Below are 18,271 nucleotides of genomic sequence, written 5' to 3'. Positions count from 1 at the left end.
TCCACATTATTTGATTGAATAGATTTTGGATGAGGCAATGGGCTAAATTCAATTGTCAGCCCATCTACTGTAGACCTACTGAATGAACTTATTCCATGGGTCTTCAATATATAGGATGAACAACTGGACTTTCCCCCTACAAATCTATCAATTACACATATATACTTGGAAGCAAATGCTATTGAACAAAGTGAAACATACTTTTGGGAACACATGAACTGAATACTTTTATTCACACAGTACACTCTGGTTCTCTAGATCTAAAGGTTCCTTTTTAAAATGAGTGCTTATTTATAATGATCTGCAGTTTGTTTAATATTAATGTAACCCACAAGCAAAGCAACTCATAATGCATACAATTTTTTATTCCTACTAGAGATGGGCACGAACTGCCAGTTCAGTGATTTATTACACTTTGCTTACCAGCCAGCCAGGTGTTCACCACTTCCCAGCCCTGCCTCCTCTGATGGGCACCCATTCAGAGGCAGTGCCCAGAGAAGGCAGGACAGGGAAGTTGGGGAGCTGCCCCTGAGTGGGTGCCTGCAGGAGGAAGTGGAGCTGGGAACCGCCAAACATCTGTCCAGCCAGTATACAAACCAGCATGAACCACCAAATTGGCGGTTTGTGCCCATCTCTGATTCCCACCATTCCTCATGGAATTCTTTCTTTCTTTCTTTCTTTATTTTATTTATATCCCACCTATCTAATCAATTAAGACTATTCTAGGCGGCTTACAGCAGCATAAGCAACAATATGATTAAAACAATTACATAAGGAGGACTTTCAGCAAGATGGGACAAACACTGGGAGAAGAAAGAAAAGGGAGGTCAGGAACTGACAAAGGGGAAGGCCTGCCGAAACATCAATGTTTTTAGTTGTTTTTTGAAAATGGCCAGCGAGGGAGCCACACGAATGTCAGGAGGGAGGTTATTCCAGAGGCGAGGAGCCACCACCGAGAAGGCCCGATTTCTTGTCTTTTCTTTCTGGGCCTCCCTCGGCGTTAGGCTCCTCAGCCTCACCTCCTGGCTTGCGCGGGTGACACGGGTAGATCTTGGTGGGAGTAGGCGTTCCGCCAGGTATCGAGGCCCTAAACCGTTTAGGACTTTATATGTAAGCATCAACACTTTGAAGTCGATGCAGAAGTGGATGGGCAGCCAATGCAATGCGGCCAGAGTGGGTGAAATATGTTGGTGTTTTTTCACACCACTAAGAAGTCTGGCCGCCGCATTCTGCACCACCTGTAGTTTCTTCAGCAGCCTCAAAGGAAGCCCCACATAGAGCGCGTTGCAGTGGGGCAAATTAATGCCATACTTCTTATATTTTCAATTTACTTAGGACTTTTGGGGCCTTCAAACTGTAACTAATTGCTTTTTAAAAATGTCTTTCCAGGCACTGATTCTGGGGGCTTCTGCATCTCTTCCCGCCTTTTCTAAGCTTTGGCACTTTCTGCGATTGTCCTGACCATTCATCAGCCTTTAATGTATTCCTTGAAAGCAAGTTCCATGTAAACCAATCTGATTTCCTTTGAGTAAATTTTGATCCTAATTGTACTTATGTGGAAATAGCTTCCAGTGTTTTCTAATACTCTTAATGTGGAGATTTCCTGGAAAAGATCAAATGATAAATCTCATTTCATGTCCCATGGGTTCTACAACCATGAGGGTACCCTTATGAAAAAAAAAAAAAAGCCGACACATGCCATGACTTCATTTCCTCTAAATCTTCTTCTTCCAGTAAGTCACAATAGAATCATTCCTTCCTTGTGACCGGTTTGAAGTAGACCAGAAAAATAATTTATTATTCATGTATGACAATCACAAAAATTTATTAAATACATTATCATTTATATTTGGAATAATTCTCAAAGTGTCAATAGTGAAATATAATGACATAATTTTCAGAATAATACCTAAATGTGTAGAAACAAAAAAGATAAAGTGGTGCAAAATTAATAATAAATCAAAACAAAAAAATGCTTAATTTTAAGTGCTGTTTTAACTATTGATGTTGGGACACAGAACTGCCAGCCTCACCAAGGCCATTAATAATCAGATGTTCTAGGAAGCTAGGGTCAAAGGGTTGGTTTGTTGTCCAAGCAGCCAACAGGTTCCGCTATAGAAGAGGCACCTACAGTACTCTAATTTCTTACAGGCATACCGTATGTAATTTTGTAGCACTTTTGTCATGTGCTTATGTATGTGGTTAAAAAACATTAATGATCTGATCAACCATTAGAAGGAGAAAAAAACTTGATTCTTCTTACTAACCAAGCAGGGTTTGTTTTCCTTTTTTGTTTTTTTTTTTGTTTTTGTGTTGAGGATGTTCAGAAGTAGTGCTGCAGTGGACTGAAAGGATTGAGGCATCAAGACGATAAGTTCTTCCTCTGCTCCTCTAATTTTGTGTCAGTCTTACCCTGAAAGAGCTTCCACCTGTTTCTTAAGATTATGCATTATCATGATTAACTGCTTCTTCAGTAAACAAATATTAATTAGTAGTAAGATGAAACAGTTGTTTCTCTCTTAACCTGGCAAATGCTTTATCAAAATATTCCATTAGTAGGGACCAACAACAGAGACTTTTAGATACCTGGTGGGTGCATCAGGGCAAATTTAGAGATACACATATACAAAAATATATATATGCATACACATACACTAAAATATGTGTATGCATTCTTTAGTGTGTATGTGTGTATGCGCGCGCGCATGTGCGCAGCAAGTAAAAACAGGAAAGTTTCTAAGATACTGTTAAGAGGTACAAATGTATTAGAATTGTAGAAATATGAAACCAAAATGGTTTATATGAATGCATACATCTTATGGCAAACTAAATGCAGAATACAGGTCACATTCTATCAGATTATGATTACCTTCAATGGCTAAATTGGAAGCCTTTGTTTCAGTTCTGTCTCAATCACACTACAATAATCCTCCTATAACCTTCCTATATGAACAATTCTCCAATGTTGGAATTAAACTCAAAGAGGCATAGATGTAGATATGTGGCAATCATCATACAGCATTATATGCATTGTGAAGACTTTGCAAGATAAAAAAATGAAAAATAAATAGGATTTCTTTCACTTGGTATTTGGATCACATTAAATACAAAGGGCAAGTAGGAGTGATACAAATTAAATCATAACTTTCATTTCTAGTACCTGATTTGACCCATGTCTTGGACTACAAAATATGGTAATAATTGCCAGGAAACCATCAAACAGTAGACACAACATAAATATATTATTTAATTAGAGTAAATTTTGTCATTCTCTTTGTTGCTCAATAAAAGAAATGCAGTAACCACAGGACCACTGCATTAATTTCTCACATAAAATAATGCTCAAGGTGTTGCAAAGATTTTTAGGCTATATGGGGTGAGAAATGCCTATTCATGCTGAGTTCCAAAAAGGAAGAGGCACTAGAGATGATATTGCAAATATACATTTGTTACTGGAACATACCAAAAGATTTTAGAAGATTATTATATGCTCAGAATACAGCAAAGATTTTGACTATATGGATCATGAAAAGCTATGGATTGTTCTAAAATAAATGGGTGTGCCTCAACACTTGATTGTCCTGATATGCAATATATATTCTGGACAAGAAGGTAATATTTGAACAGATTATGGAGAAACAGAATTGATTCCCATAGTGAAAGGTGTCAGACAAGGGCATCTTCTATATCTCTGTTTGATCTGAATGCGGAACATATCACATGGAAATCTGGGTTAGCTTCAGAGGAAGAAGGAATGAAAATTGGTGGAAGAAACTTAAGTAATGTAAGATATGTGATGATGCCATCTTACTGCCAGCGATGACTTGAAATGAATCCTGATAACGATGAAGGAAGAACACACTAAAGCAGGACTGCAGTTGAACATTAAGGATAAAAAAATCATGACTACAGAAGAATTACATAACTTTAATGCTATCGATGAAGAAACTGTAATTATTAAGAAATTGTATACCTCTGTTCAAACATCAAGTAGAGACTTTAGACAAGAAATCAGAAGAGTGAGATTTGGGAGGACAGCTATGAAAGAAATAGTGAAAATAATCAAATCTAAGAAGATGGAGATGAAAATCAAGGTCATCAACTCATTTGTACCTCCAGTTACTATGTACTGATGTGAAAGCTGGACAGTGAAGAAGGACAACAGGAAAAAAAAACAGTTTGTTTAAATTATAATGTTGGAGAAGAACTTTACCAGATACCCTAGACTGCCAGAAAGACAAACAAGTGGGTGCTAGAACAAATGAAGCCTGCACACTCTCTGGACAAAAAATGACAAAACAGAGGCTGTCATACTTTGGGAACATCATAAGAAGATAAGACTCACTGGAAAAGACAATAATGCTAGGAAAAGTTGAAGCCAACAGGAAAAGAGGAAGACCAAATATGAAATGTATTGACTCCATAAAGGAAGCCAGAGGCTTACGGTTGCAGGAGATGAGCACAGCAACTAATGATAGGATATTTTGAAGGTCACTCATTCATTGATGGCAAATATCAACAACCATCTTTCTCCCTAATTAACTGGGAATAATTTTCAAAGGGAACAGTGCAAACAGAATTACAAATTTTGGAAGAATTGTATTTTAAACAAAAATACACAAATATTCTGCATGCAGTGTACTCCACAGAGCTTACACAAATTTCTGAATAATACTTCCACTTACCCTGAAATGCAGGATGTCATCATTGATGTCAATATTATCATTTCCTCCATACTGAGCTAAGCAGGTTTCTAGTTGAATTAAAAGCTAAAATGTGAGTTCCCAAATCACAACTCATTTTCTAAATATTTACAGCTATTCATCTTATTATATGCTTCTGTGAATAAAAGCATTTGTTTAGCACAACATGAATATTAAAGGCTGTTTTTTTAATTCCTGCACTTTATTTTAAGCACTTTTATATCTCAAAATTGTTTCACTTAATAATCTAATTAGAGCTACATTTCACCTCTACCAACAATAAAGGCAGAGGAACTGGATTTCACATTTTCTCATAACGTGGTATTTTCATTAAGTGAGTTGTTCACTCATGTTAAGCAATTTAAATAATTAATGTTCTATAACAGAAAACTGTTGCAGTTCCTAGTTAGCTTATTTGATTTTACCAATATATCAAACCTGGAGTTTTCAATATGCATGCATAAATATAAAAGAACTGAAGGAACTGATGGTCCTCTGATTCACTGAAGCAGTGACTACAAGATCAGGAATAAAGTAAAGGAGTCTTACTAATAGAAGCAGAAGTAACAACAAGGAGTCTTGCAGCGCTTTAAACACTGAGAAATATTATTGACCCAAGCTTTCATGGACTTTGGCCCGTTTCTTCCGCTGCAAAATACCAGCAGAAATATTAGAGATGGAACACAGCAAAATGACAGCATAGTGGAGGTGCAAAGTAGTGATAATGGTAACTGCAATAGGAGTTACATAGGCAAAACAACTGACATCTATGCTGTACTTTCCCCTAAATCTGGGTAGCTCAGTGGTTTAATGTTTTTGATATTTTATAGTCCTTACTTTTTCATTAGATATTTTATCTTTTGTTTTTATGGTTCATATTTACTGATTATGTGGGTGTTATTGGGGTCATTTGTATTGTTTTATTATGATTTGTTTTGCCATCCAGAGTAGTGGCTCTGCCTCTAGTTGGGATGGACAGATGGATGGACAGACGGACCGACCAACAGACCGACTGACCAATCAATACTTTTACAGGGCCTTTATACTCCCCCTATCTGGCTATCACTGCCAGAGATTGTCTTCCCAGGATTTGGTGGTCACCCCAAGAGAGGCATATAAAACTGCTACCAGAAACCCGGCCTTCTTGATAGAGGCCACAATGCTATGGAATGTATTCCATGGGGACATATACCAGGCTGCCTCCCTCTTGAACTTCAGGAAATATATGAGATCTTCAAGGAGGCTTTTAGGAACATCCTCCCCCTATGACATCTTCACTGAGCCATGAGATTGTATTAACATTGTGTATGCTGTTGCCTTTGAGGAATCTTTTGTTGAGGTGTTTTTTTTTGGGGGGGGGGTTGCTTATTCTTTATGATTTGGGTGTTTTTGTGCTTTGGACATGTATATGTTTTCACTTGTTGTTAGCTGCTCTGAGTAGTGGCTTGCCATGAGATGGGTGTGATAGAAATGTAAAAAATAAATAAATCTAAAAAATGAACTTTTGCAGGAATTTCAGTCATAAAGATCTGGTTGCAGAGAAGCATGTGCAGAACTCTTACACAATTGCACTTTCCCATGTATTATTGAAGGCCCTCGATTCATTCCTGGACTTTTATTTCCCTAGCAGGGGAGGTAGGGAGGCAGCTAGAAAGCAAGGAATCTTTCTATCACATGAAGTGCCACTTTATCATTTCTGGGACCCTGAGGATACTTGCCTTAATTGTCCCATACTTGATATCACTCTTCTAACACTTGCCTGTATTTACATTGATGACTGTGGTTTTATTGCCTTCATTGTAAATTTAGTTTCCGGCTTATTTTATGTTTGGCTTTAATTTAATTTTTCTCATTAAACGCTTTCTGCTATTTATGTTTACTTTTGAAAATGTTTATGACAAAAACATTTAGGAACACCCAGGGTCAAAGAATTTTAAAAACAATGCCTGGTGGATGATTTATTCAGGAGAGCCTTCCCCATGTGCATTGCTGTCTAGTTATGGTAGGTTGCAGCTCCTGGAATCCCCAACCAGTGGCAGAGAAATTAGAAGTGGTTGCAGTTTTATTATATTTTGTGAAGAATCCATTTTCTTGAGTGAAAAGCACCACAGCTGTAATCAGTACTAGTGTGTGAAACAGATGTCGACTTCAGTTTGTAATGATTCGTGGCGTACTGATAAAGTAGAATCACTACTACTAAGATGATTGCTATTGTGCTACTTGGCTCATTTTCCAAAGCATAGCAGGGATGTCGTAAACTTAGATTTGGGTGCATGACAAAGCAATCACATGAACATCATGTCTACAGGGAGTGGTAAAAATAAATCTATAGTTCTTTAACAGTTCAAGTTAAATTCCACCCCACAACATGTCCCCTGGAACCTGGTCCTAATTTACGGACTTCATTGATGCAAGATATCAGCTGAGGTGACAGGAGACATTGAACAGCACATAGGATTATACCTCATTGTAGGATTAACTACCGAGTGTAATATGCTTATTCCTAAGAAAATGTGTGCAAGATTGCAACCTAAATTGCTTTAGTTTCAGATTACTGTACAGTATATGCCCCTAGTTCCTTAACCAAGGCATACTAACCAGATAAGGTCCATAACTGACTTTCAAATGCATGTCATCAAGAAATTGTTATATTAAAAAATGTCAAGGTACCAACATCAGATGCTTAACATTCAAAGTACACATTCATTTTTTTAAAAAAAAGTCAGTTCATAGTTAAAAGTAATTACCATCCTTTTTTAAATAGCTCCAGAGCAAATTCAAAAGAACAGCTGGGATTTTATAGCTCCTATGGGACCATGCAATATAATGAACAGAATCCTAGGATTGGGCTCTCTCTCTCTCTCTCTCTCTCTCTCTGTGTGTGTGTGTGTGTGTGTGTATGAGCATGCACTACACATGCATTCAGATAATATTTAAATAACATAGCAAGGTATTTATCAAATTCAAATACTACTCGGTCATAGCCCCTGCTGCCTCAGAATGTGTATGATGTATGCTTAGAGTTGTGAAAATCTGTCTGTTTCATTTCTGTTGTGTTTCTCAGTCCCATCTCCTTGTTTCTTCTAAATTCCACAACAAGTTACAAGGCCTTTTCTCATCCACACATGGAAACTGGTGCAAAATGTTGTATGTATGAATTTCCTTACGTATCGCCCACTGACTTGCTGGACAGCTCAGTGGTTTAGGTAGGTTGGGAGTTTGATTCCCCACTGTGCCTCCTTGGCTGTGCCTATACTCTGATCCATAAGGTCCCTTCCGGTTGTGAAGTTCTAAGATGATGATTATGATTAACATTAGTTATGGGTACTTTTCAAAAAAATTAATTTAAATCATGTACCTTTTTCAATCATATGGACAGTTTTCTGCACATTTTCTTCACTGAATTGCACTGCAAGCCTCATAAATATATTGACATCTGAAGCAAGATTTACTTTATTCTGTTGCTAGTCTTGGGAGCTATTCTGTCCTATTTGCTCCAGACGTGTAAACAATGAGATAGCAACTACTTGCAACTATTAACTGAACTTTTTAAGAATGAATGTGCACCTTGATGTTTGCAATTTGGGATTCTGTATACCACAATGGATATTTTCACAGGGAAATGCAGATCCAGTGATGGATGAATGGCTGGAAAGAAGGTAGAATTTAAATGCACAACCTAACATCCATAGTTCTAGGATAAATACTTCAAAGACAATGGCAATTTAGAAAGTCCACAGCAATACAGTGCTCTGTACTAAGATACTTGTACATAGACATTGAAAATTTTAAGATAAGGGCAACAAAACATCTTTCAGTAAATGTTCTACAGTATTTCCTCTACTTCCAAAGAATGTCTTAGAAACATTTGTATCCATCATGATCAAGTCACTGACAACTGCAACTTTATTTGGATATTAAACAATAGGCACGAAACAGAAATGTTTTACATATAGGTATGGTAGATGTTCAACTTCTGTGCAAGGTCAGATTTTGCAGACAGATGACCATATTGCATTGTCATTGAGTGTGTCCTTATTTATTTTTTTATTTATTTGTTACTATTTCCACTCCTCCTGCCCTCTTTTAATGTTGCATTCCAGTGCTGTAAAAGCCATATTTTCCCCTCCAGGTTGACATTTAACAGCAACAAAAAAACTATGTGACCATGCCCCTAAGACAAATTATAATTAATTTTCTCAGTACAAACGATGGAGAGGATAAACACCGGCCATGGATCTCCTGGGGTTGTTTTAGTCTGTTTTGTTTTGTTTTTTCTTCCCTTCTCAGGAAAAGGCCAGAATATGCTAAAAGGAAGGCAGTTTTGGGGAAGAAAGATCATGTGTGACTAGAGGCGCATAAATTCCTACAGATCTTCTGAAGATTATCTGACAGGGTTACCTCAACGGGAATTTTTTTATCCCACTAAATCGCATCAGCTCGCAAACACAACCCTCGCCCCACCTGCACTTCAAAATACACACATTCAGGAAGGAGTATCGCCTCGACAGAGTTGCCAGTAGAGTTGTTTTAGGATTAAGTTTCATGGGAACCAGTCTCGACCAGGATAGAAGACCAAGTGCCCTTTTCCAAAGGGGGTGGTGTTGGTGGAGGAAGAAGAAGCACATGGGTGGGAAATAGTAGTTTGGAACTTCTCCGGCAAACCGGTGTGCACACAGGGGGCCTGGACTCTGGCCAGGGTGTGTGGGCGCCTCTCAAAGGGGGGGTCTACCTCGCTTCTGGTCCCATGTATGTGATGTGTGTGTGTGTTTGCATATGTATGTGTACGCGCGTGAGACAGCGACAGAGCGAGCCACCCCGCTCCTCAGAGGAAGCCGCCCGAGCTGCCTGGCTCCCACACTTCCCTCTCCCGCGCCTGCCTGGGAGTCTTGAAGGGGCCCCCGGGAAAAGAACCCAGCTTGGCAGCGGCGCCGCTCGCTTTCTCCCTCGCTCTGCCTCCCGCCCGCCCTCCTTACCCTCTATTGTGCAACCGACAACTCCAGCACTCCCACCTGCTGGCGGCGGCGAAGCGAAGCAAGCGACGCCCCCCCCCCCCGCCTCTCCATTCACCCCCACTGCGAGCATATGTCCCCAGCTGAACCAGGGAGAACCCCCTCCTCCGCCTTCCTCCCTGTGGAGCATACGGTGCCGCCACCTTGCCCTTCCTTCCTTCCTTCGTGCCCGGAGCCGAGGCAGCGGGGAGCTCTATCCTACCGCCCTGCCGCCGCCTCAGCCCCCCTTTCCAGCAGCCCCCGCGCGCCTGCCCTGAGGAGCCCTCGCCGCGTTTCCCCAGGCGTGCACTTGGGGAAATCGAAGAAAGAGGTGGCGGTGGTGGTCGTCGTGCCGCCACCGCTGCGACCGCCGCCGCCGCCTTGGACTGCAATGTGCTCTCTTTTGCTGGTAGTACTGCCGCCGCCGCCGCCGCAGCCACAGCCCTGAAGGAGCCATGCCGGGCTGGAAGAAGAACATCCCCGTCTGCCTGCAAGCGGAGCAGGAGAGAGGTGAGCGAGCGCTAGAGGCACCGCGCGGGGGGCTTCGGTGGCGCCACAACAGGGAAGGAGGGTTGCCGGATATGGTTCCCCCCCCACCGCCACCTTCCGCGCGCTCCCCTTGCCTGCCCTTCCCCCACTCCCTCAGGTGCTCGCTCACGCGCGCCCGCCCGCCCGCCTTCTTTCCACGGAGCCCTCCTTCTGCTCCGGGAGGCGGGAAGGCAGGGAACCGGGGGTGGGGTGGAGAAGAGCGCGCGGAGAGGAATGCCCAGGAATGGGGGGGGGGAGTATCTGGGGAAAAAAAAGAGAGGCACCTGAGGGGCAGTCAAGGGGCGGCGGCGGGGGGGGGGGACGGGACGGGCAGGGGGTGCAATGCGTCCGACCGCCTTGAGTTAACTTTTCTCTGCCTAGGAGGCACTTTTCTTGGTTGCTTTCCTGCCTCGGAAGGGGTGCTGGACGTACAGTACTGGTCGTGCTGGTGTTGCTGGTTCTGCTGCTCAGTTCGTCCCTTCGTCGGGCCTGGCTTCTCTTTATATACCGTTGGCATCGCTAAGGCACATACAGTGACTGAAAACGAGGGGGGGATTCAAACCACAAAAACTGGAATAAAAGTATTGCGGCACCAGCAAGTTGATTGAACTGTGGTGACCTTTCACTCGGACAAATCTGTCTTTGAGGGGTGACGGGGCTTTTGGTTTTGCTTGGTTTTTATTCTGGTTGTACCATAGTCCATTAAACAACAATAAAGAGAGAGAGAAAGAGAGAGATGTTTGTTCCTGTTTTTGTTATGCATGCTCAAACAGATGAGCAGAGCTACCTCTTGGGAGACCCAGACTTGGCAAAGTTTAAAGCCCCCTCCCTCTTTAGTTTGTGCTGCAGGGAGAAAGTCCCTTTCAAGACAGATAAGGTATTTTGGAACAAGAGGACTTGAGTATGAAAGGGAGGGAGGTTTGTGGAACAGAACTGAGGTTATCCATTGTACTTTTGGGCAACTGTGATGCAAGGTGGAAAGTTTGGACCTGGTCATACTGCTTTGTTTTGCTGTTTTGCTTGGGTGTGTGTCTTGGTGCTGGGATAATTGTAACACAACCATCTCTCATCAGCAGTTTGTGTGGCAGACTATGAAACCCTTGTGCATCAGGAGGGCAGGTAGAACGGAAAGCAGAGGGATGATTTGGAGGTAGAGTTTATGGCAAGGTGGCACTCCCCTCCCAGTGCATGGCCCTCTGGTAAAAGTGCTGCCCCTCATAAGTATACCATGATGCTCCAGGCTTTATGTTGCTCAAAGCATATCAGCATTTTCTGTATTTACAGGTACTGTATGTAGATCACATAACAAGGATTTCAGCATAGTGCCATGGACAAAGTGTCAGATTAGGATCAATGAGATCTGGGTTCAAATCCCCATTTGGCTGTTGAAATTCATGGGGGAGGGGTGGAAGTGGTAAAACCACCCTTTAAAGATTTTGCCTATCTGTACAACCCTGCTATGTATGATAACCCTGTTGTCATAAATCAGAACTAATTTGACAATAAGTGGCAGCAATAATAGATCACTTAAAAGTTGACTGTTATTGTACAGTATATGTTTGATATGCTAAGTGTTGTTTTGGTTTTGGCTTTTGTTTTGTTTTTGAAATTTCAACAGATAATCTTAGTAGAATCATGCCTCTGTACTTTAATGGACTTTGCAGGAGCATGGTGGTAATAATTAAACCATGCAACTCTGATTTCCTTCCCCCCCATAGTATTCATTCATTCATTCATTCATTCATTCATTCATTCATTCATTCATTCATTCATTCATTCATTCATTTATAATTGTTGTTCCGCACTTGTGTTCTTCATAGCTGGTAAAAGGTAAAGGTTCCCCTTGACAATTTTTGTCCAGTCGTGTTTGACTCTAGGGGCTGGTGCTCATCCCCGTTTCCAAGCCATAGAGCCAGTGTTTTGTCCGAAGACAATCTTCCGTGGTCACATGGCCAGTGCGACTTAGACACGGAACGCTGTTACCTTCCCACCGAGGTGGTACCTATTAATCTACTCGCATTTGCATGCTTTCGAACCGCTAGATTGGCGGGAGCTGGGACAAGTGATGGGAGCTCACTCCGTCGTGTGGATTCGATCTTACGACTGCTTGGTCTTCTGACCCTGCAGCACAGGCTTCTGCGGTTTAGCCCGCAGCGCCACCATGTCCCCTCATAGCTGGTAGCCTAGCATTTATTCCAGGCCCAGACAAAACTATTTGTTTCAAACACTCACCTTTTCTGAATTTCCCTTGTGCTCGCAGATTTTGTTTGTCTCTGTGGGAAACCTCACAGGGTATTTATTCCATGATTGCTGTTATTGTTGTGGGTTGTACTTGATCCATTTAAAAAACTGTAATTCAGGGAGGAAACCCACGAGGAATGGTCAGAAACAGCATTTAGTATATGGTTGTCTTGTCTTGAATGTGTTTGTAATGTGACCATTCATCTCCATTGGTGGTCAAGGATCTTCTGGATTCTGAGTTCCAACACCAACTGATTACTTTGCAGAGCTCTGTAAATATCTAAAAGGCATAAGGGCTCATCTTTAAAAAGGTCAGATATATGAAAAGCATGGAATTTAGGGTGGTGGTGGAATTCTATGATTCATTCTTTTAAAAATCAGTGATATCTGAAATACTTTGTGTTTCTAAGAGCATGGAGAGAATTTCAGGGTGTTTTGAAAGCAAGATGGACTGATAAATTGGCAACAGAAAAACATAATTTTACAAGTCAATATGTAGCTTTCTGGTTTATATTACATCTTGTTATATTCTAAAACACACAGTACTTGAAGCATTCTGGCTACTTGTCAAATTTGTAATGGATTTAGAATTAAATTCTTTCAGTGGGTTTACTTTACCATGTTCAGTGGAGTTGGAATATTTGTGCCCTATGCCTATATTTGAGGCTGAACACAATTCTTGTAGGCTGAATTACAGGCTGTGCAATGCAGGAATTTGTGAGCCTTTAATATATTCCTGGACAAAATGTAATATATCCTTTCACATATTCTTAAAACAGTAAGGAGTGTCTTTTGTTTATAAAAATTGGCTGAGCTGTGACAATGTATTACTTTTCTGATTTTTATTTTAGATACATATTGAAAATAGGAACAGAAAGCTTTAAATATGAGTTTTCATGATATATTCAAAGAAAGAAGTGTTCTGCTGTGATTGAGAATAGAAATTTGATTAGAAGCAACAGATAACTTGTATTACTTCTCTTCTGCTATTGTAATATTATAATAAACCACAACTAAAGGAAAGACACACTTGAATACACTTTCTTACTGTGGAAAAATGAAGAAGTAAATGGCTGCATTGTCACAAAGTCAGTGAGTTGAAATTTTTTGCATGCACAAAAAATCAAACTGATCTAATCTCTACATAGCAGAGATGATGAGACAGTTGCTGTGCATGAAAATCAGAATCAGGAATTGATATTGTGTTTTATGCTTAATGGATGAAGGAATGTGTAGTTGAACAATTGCCTTGGATGTCTTTTCTTTTATGTTTTTTCTGCACCAGTAGAGATACAATGCTTTGTAAACAATTGTCATGCTTGTTTATTTAATATGTATAGTCTGTTCAACATTTTTTTATAGAGTTCAGTGAACCTATTTTTACAAATTATTGCCACTCTGTTATTTTCTTTCTCTTGGTGTAAACAGAAAAAGCACTTTCGGATTCTGAGATGCAGTTTATATTGGCCAGGCTTGGCTAATCAATTTAGCAAAACTTCACTACTTCTTCAAATTCAATTATCTCTCTTTCCTTTTGGACATAAGGAAAATATTAAGTGATCAAAATAAGTAATTGGTGTTGAATTGGAATAGGGAGAAGAGACCAGATAAACCTTTTAAACGAACCAAACAATGTTACAATGACATGAAGATGCATCTTTCGTATTGAGTGTGGTGTTGTCATAGAAAGCAATTACAAATGCAGTTAAATTCTTATTCGGAGCCAGTTTGCTTATATCTCCCTCTGCTGTTAGTAGGTAATATTTCTGTTTGAAGTGCAGTTATAAAAATCAAGCCAACATCATTTCTCCTAAGTAATGGAAGTGGTCTTTTATTTTCAAAATATCATTTTTCCTTACTTCAGAGATATACATGCCTATATTTTATGGAACATGTGTATATGTCAATAAATGAATCTAATGGTGTAATGTAGAAAGCCTGATATTCATCTTATAGACATCTTGTGAAGGGTGTGTTTGAAAAAGGTGATGTTTTCCACCAGCATACTCTTCAGCAGAGCAAACTCATTCATCTGGATAAAGGTAGCCAAATTTCCATTTTTCTTCAAAACACATAAAAAAGAACCTTAAATAATTCAACAGCTGAGTTGGATTTCATTGGATTTTCCCCTTAGTCAGTTACTTCCATAATGTTTAACTGTGTATCTCTTTCTTTGGTTTGAAAAATCAACATAAACGGTGTATCTCTTTCTTTGGTTTGAAAAATCAACATAAAATTTAAACTCTTTGTCTATTCAGTCTCAGAAACTGCTGAATAGCTCAGTGGTTTAGGTCTCTGTCTGCCAGAGCCAGAGTTTGAAGTTCAATTCCCCACTGTGCCTCCTTGAGTGGGGCTGGACTCGATGATCCACAGGGTCCTTTCCAGTTCTGCAGTGCAAAGGTTATACCTGAATTAGATTGAAAGCAATTCATGTACCTAACTAGAAAGCTAGTCACTTGGAAATTTGGAAAGAAAATGGAACATCTGTATTACTAAAGAGAAGTATAACAGTTCATTAGAGGAATGACCTAATAGGGTTGTCAAAGTAAATTACCGTAGGTATTTAAGGAGTATTTTTACCAATTCTACTTTGCCCCCTCAGTATGTTTCCATGGCAGAGGTGAGGAATCAGACCCAGGTCTCTGGAGTCCTACTCCATTACTCTGTCCACTACACCAGTGGTTCTTAACCTTGGGTTACTCAGGTGTTTTTGGACTACAACTCCCAGAAGCCCTCACCACCAGCTGTGGTGGCTGGGGTTTCTGGGAGTTGCAGTTCAAAAACACCTGAGTAACCCAAGGTTAAGAACCACTACACTACACCACACTGGGTACCATCTGACAGTTATACATCTTTCCAGGCAGCTGTCCTCTCAGACTGTAATTCTAAGCACATATCCTAGGGAATAATTGAACAGCATGATAGTATGCAGGTAAAGACTTCCCTGAGGTTAAGATCTGCTAAAGTCTGCAGATAATACTGGGGTGGGTTGAACTCTGCTTTGGCAGGCTTGATATTTTAATGCTGCCCTCTTCAATAGCATATTTGTATGAAGTCTTAATACCTTAATAATTAAAAGCTTCCTTTGGATATTGAGTTAATTGTACAATCACAACTCATTCCTTTCAGAAAGTTGGCATGATTATGTGGTTAAAGTAATTTAAACTGCATAGAAAAGTCCTTCACACAAAAAGCTATCCATGTAGTTATGAACTGGGCAAGCTTTATTAAGTTTACTCAATAAAAATGCTTAGAATCACAGATGAGATCAAACAATTGGCACATTACTTAGTAGTGTTATGGATTTCATGTGCAGTTCAGGTAGTTGTTATTCTTACAGTGTTAATTTGTTAGCTTAAAAATCATATTGAAATGGATTTTTCAGTTACTTTCCAGTTTGTCCAGCCAAGATTACACATGTGATTATTTTGATAAAAGGTCTGAGTTGTGGTCTCTGTTGAGTAATGAGATTGCATTGTAGCTGCTAAAGTAAAACCATGTCCCTTCAGAAATGGCACATAAAAATCCTGCAGTATAATATGATGTATCATTAAAATTCGGGACATATTTTCTTCCAGATTTTCCACTTAAGCTGCTAAACCAAATCCAGTTATAAGCAATCTAAAACACTTTTGAGGTGACATCTGAAAGGAAGGAGAAGAAAAGAATGTGTGGGAGGGGTTTGATTCTCTTCAGTATTCCTTCCAATCAAGTTAAGCAAAATCATTTAATGGGTCTCCTGTGTCAGCTTCATAGCTAATCAGTTTTGACAGGAGTGTAGCAAACAATGAATTTTGTTTGTTTATGGTTTGGAATTAAAGTGGCATTATGAATGCAAAGCTTGGAATTAGAAAGCCATCCATTAAAGCATTTTAAATATAAAGTTTAAATAGCTTCTGTATCTTTATGAATTTTAGCATCCTTTTAATCATTAAACTACTTCTAATTAGCTGGCTATAGGGTTAGTACTAAGGAATACTTACCTGATAACATGTGTTGATATGCCAAAAACTATCAATTCTGTGGGTTTAGGCATTTTGAAGCCTACATATGAAAGTGTTATTAAACTTATGTGTAAACTATATCCAGCAGCTGGTATAGTCCTGCTCTAATTCAATGCAAGTGTCATTCTGGGAGTTTTTGTTTTTACCTCAAATATGTGTTGTGGACTTGGAAATAAAGTGTCTCAAAGTGGTTGTATTTGACTCCTCCCTCATTTTTAAAAAAAGGTTGAGAAAGCATTGACATGCTTGTGTTGTAATATGGTTCCTTCTATCTGTAACAGATGTTTTACTGCCCCTCCCAAATATCACAAGTTTTCTTTAAATTGCAGCTTATTTTCCTTGAACAAGAAGCTTTCACAATAATAGCAGAACTCGTGCCCCCCTGACTCTTTGCCCATTGCTCTGCCAGCGAAATAACATTTGATGTGAGAGAAGAATATCCTCCAAGAAAGAGAGAAAAATAAAAGTGTGGTAGATTTGAGGAAGGATACAGATCAAAGATGATTTTTGCTCTTTTGGATAAACCATTATTTTCCAAGACGTGTAGAAATGCAGTCATACTAGAGGTTGAAGCGTAGAGACAGCCCTTCAGATGCCCTTGCTTTCTGTCACCATTAGCGCAAGCCAGTATAGCCACTCATCATGAATGATAGGCGTTGGATTGATCAATATGGAGAGTCAAAGATTCTTCATAGATTCTTCTCCTGGTTTACACAAAAGACTCAGGTTCAGTTCATTGCCTGTTGTTGCACTATTTATATTTGCAGGTAGGCAATAGCTAGAATTGCACGGTTATTGCCTAGGCCAACAGTGTCAGTTTCAGAAATGAATTGTGCGGGAATAATAATCTCAGCTGAGATGGGAGACATTACTTTTTTGGACGACTGCATCAAAAATACCCCACTTAGAATTGGTCAGTGGTTACTTTGGGTGCAGTATTGAGAGAGCTGTAGATCAAAGCAGTAATATATCTCATCTCTCAGGATCACCCACTGTCTTTTGTAGTTTCTTTATGCCACTACTGGTGCCTCCAATGAGAGCTCTGATTGTAAGTGGGAATAATGTGATTCTGTATTAAATTCATCTGTGGTGTTTTAGGATTAGGAGGCTTCCTATATTATGCATTTGAAGAGGAATTAGATACTGAGGTTCACACAACCCCTCTTACACACTGAAAGTATATGTAAATAGGTTGTGCCATGTCAGTGCTCCCTTTGTCTCTCTGACAGTTTGTAGCATGGCAGTACAGACAAAAGGCAGTTGATATGTACACATGTCCCTGTCATGGAGTGGGAAGAGCAACACAACCATATGTGAAACAGCTGTGAAATCTCTACTTCATGTGCAACCATGCATCTGTGAAGATGGTAACTAAACTAAATTGTGAAGTAGAAGACAGATTTGGGAATACACAGTGTAACCAAGTGCGGGGAACTAATTTAATTTTGTATAGTGATAGTATGACTCTGGTTCTTATAAATGCTACTTGATCTGCAAATTAATTCTGTTTCTGAAGTTGCTTGTTCAAACTGTGTTCTAGAAATCAATTTATTTAAATTCTGCAGTCTTTAAATTGCAAGTGTCTTCAGGGATGGTCCTTCATTGCTGTCATTTCAGTTTAGGAAATGTCTGTAAGCCAGGACAGGCCCCCATGGTATCATCTACTTGAGAGAATAACCAGGAAGACCACAGGAGACAGCCTTGTGCTTGATTTGACTGTTTATAACTAAAAGCCGTTTTCTATCCATGTTAATACAAATTGAAAGTAAATTAGCTTATTCATGACAAGAACATTATCATTTTT

General features: G+C 39.8%; 1 protein-coding gene across 1 annotated transcript in view; it reads left to right on the top strand.

Annotated features, from left to right (window-relative positions):
* The first annotated feature begins 10,017 nt into the window (after positions 1-10,017).
* GRIP1 (glutamate receptor interacting protein 1) overlaps positions 10,018-18,271 on the top strand; it is a 377,681-nt gene continuing 369,427 nt past the window's right edge. The window contains exon 1 of the mRNA XM_073000404.2: positions 10,018-10,204. Within this exon, the coding sequence (XP_072856505.2) occupies positions 10,150-10,204 (55 nt within the window). The 5' untranslated portion in view covers positions 10,018-10,149. The remainder of the gene's footprint in view (positions 10,205-18,271) is intronic.

Source organism: Pogona vitticeps, chromosome 5, assembly GCF_051106095.1.
Source record: "Pogona vitticeps strain Pit_001003342236 chromosome 5, PviZW2.1, whole genome shotgun sequence".
NCBI classification, from domain to species: domain Eukaryota; kingdom Metazoa; phylum Chordata; class Lepidosauria; order Squamata; family Agamidae; genus Pogona; species Pogona vitticeps.
The sequence above is the reverse complement of the archived record's forward strand: the minus strand, read 5'-3'. Positions and strand labels throughout refer to the sequence as shown.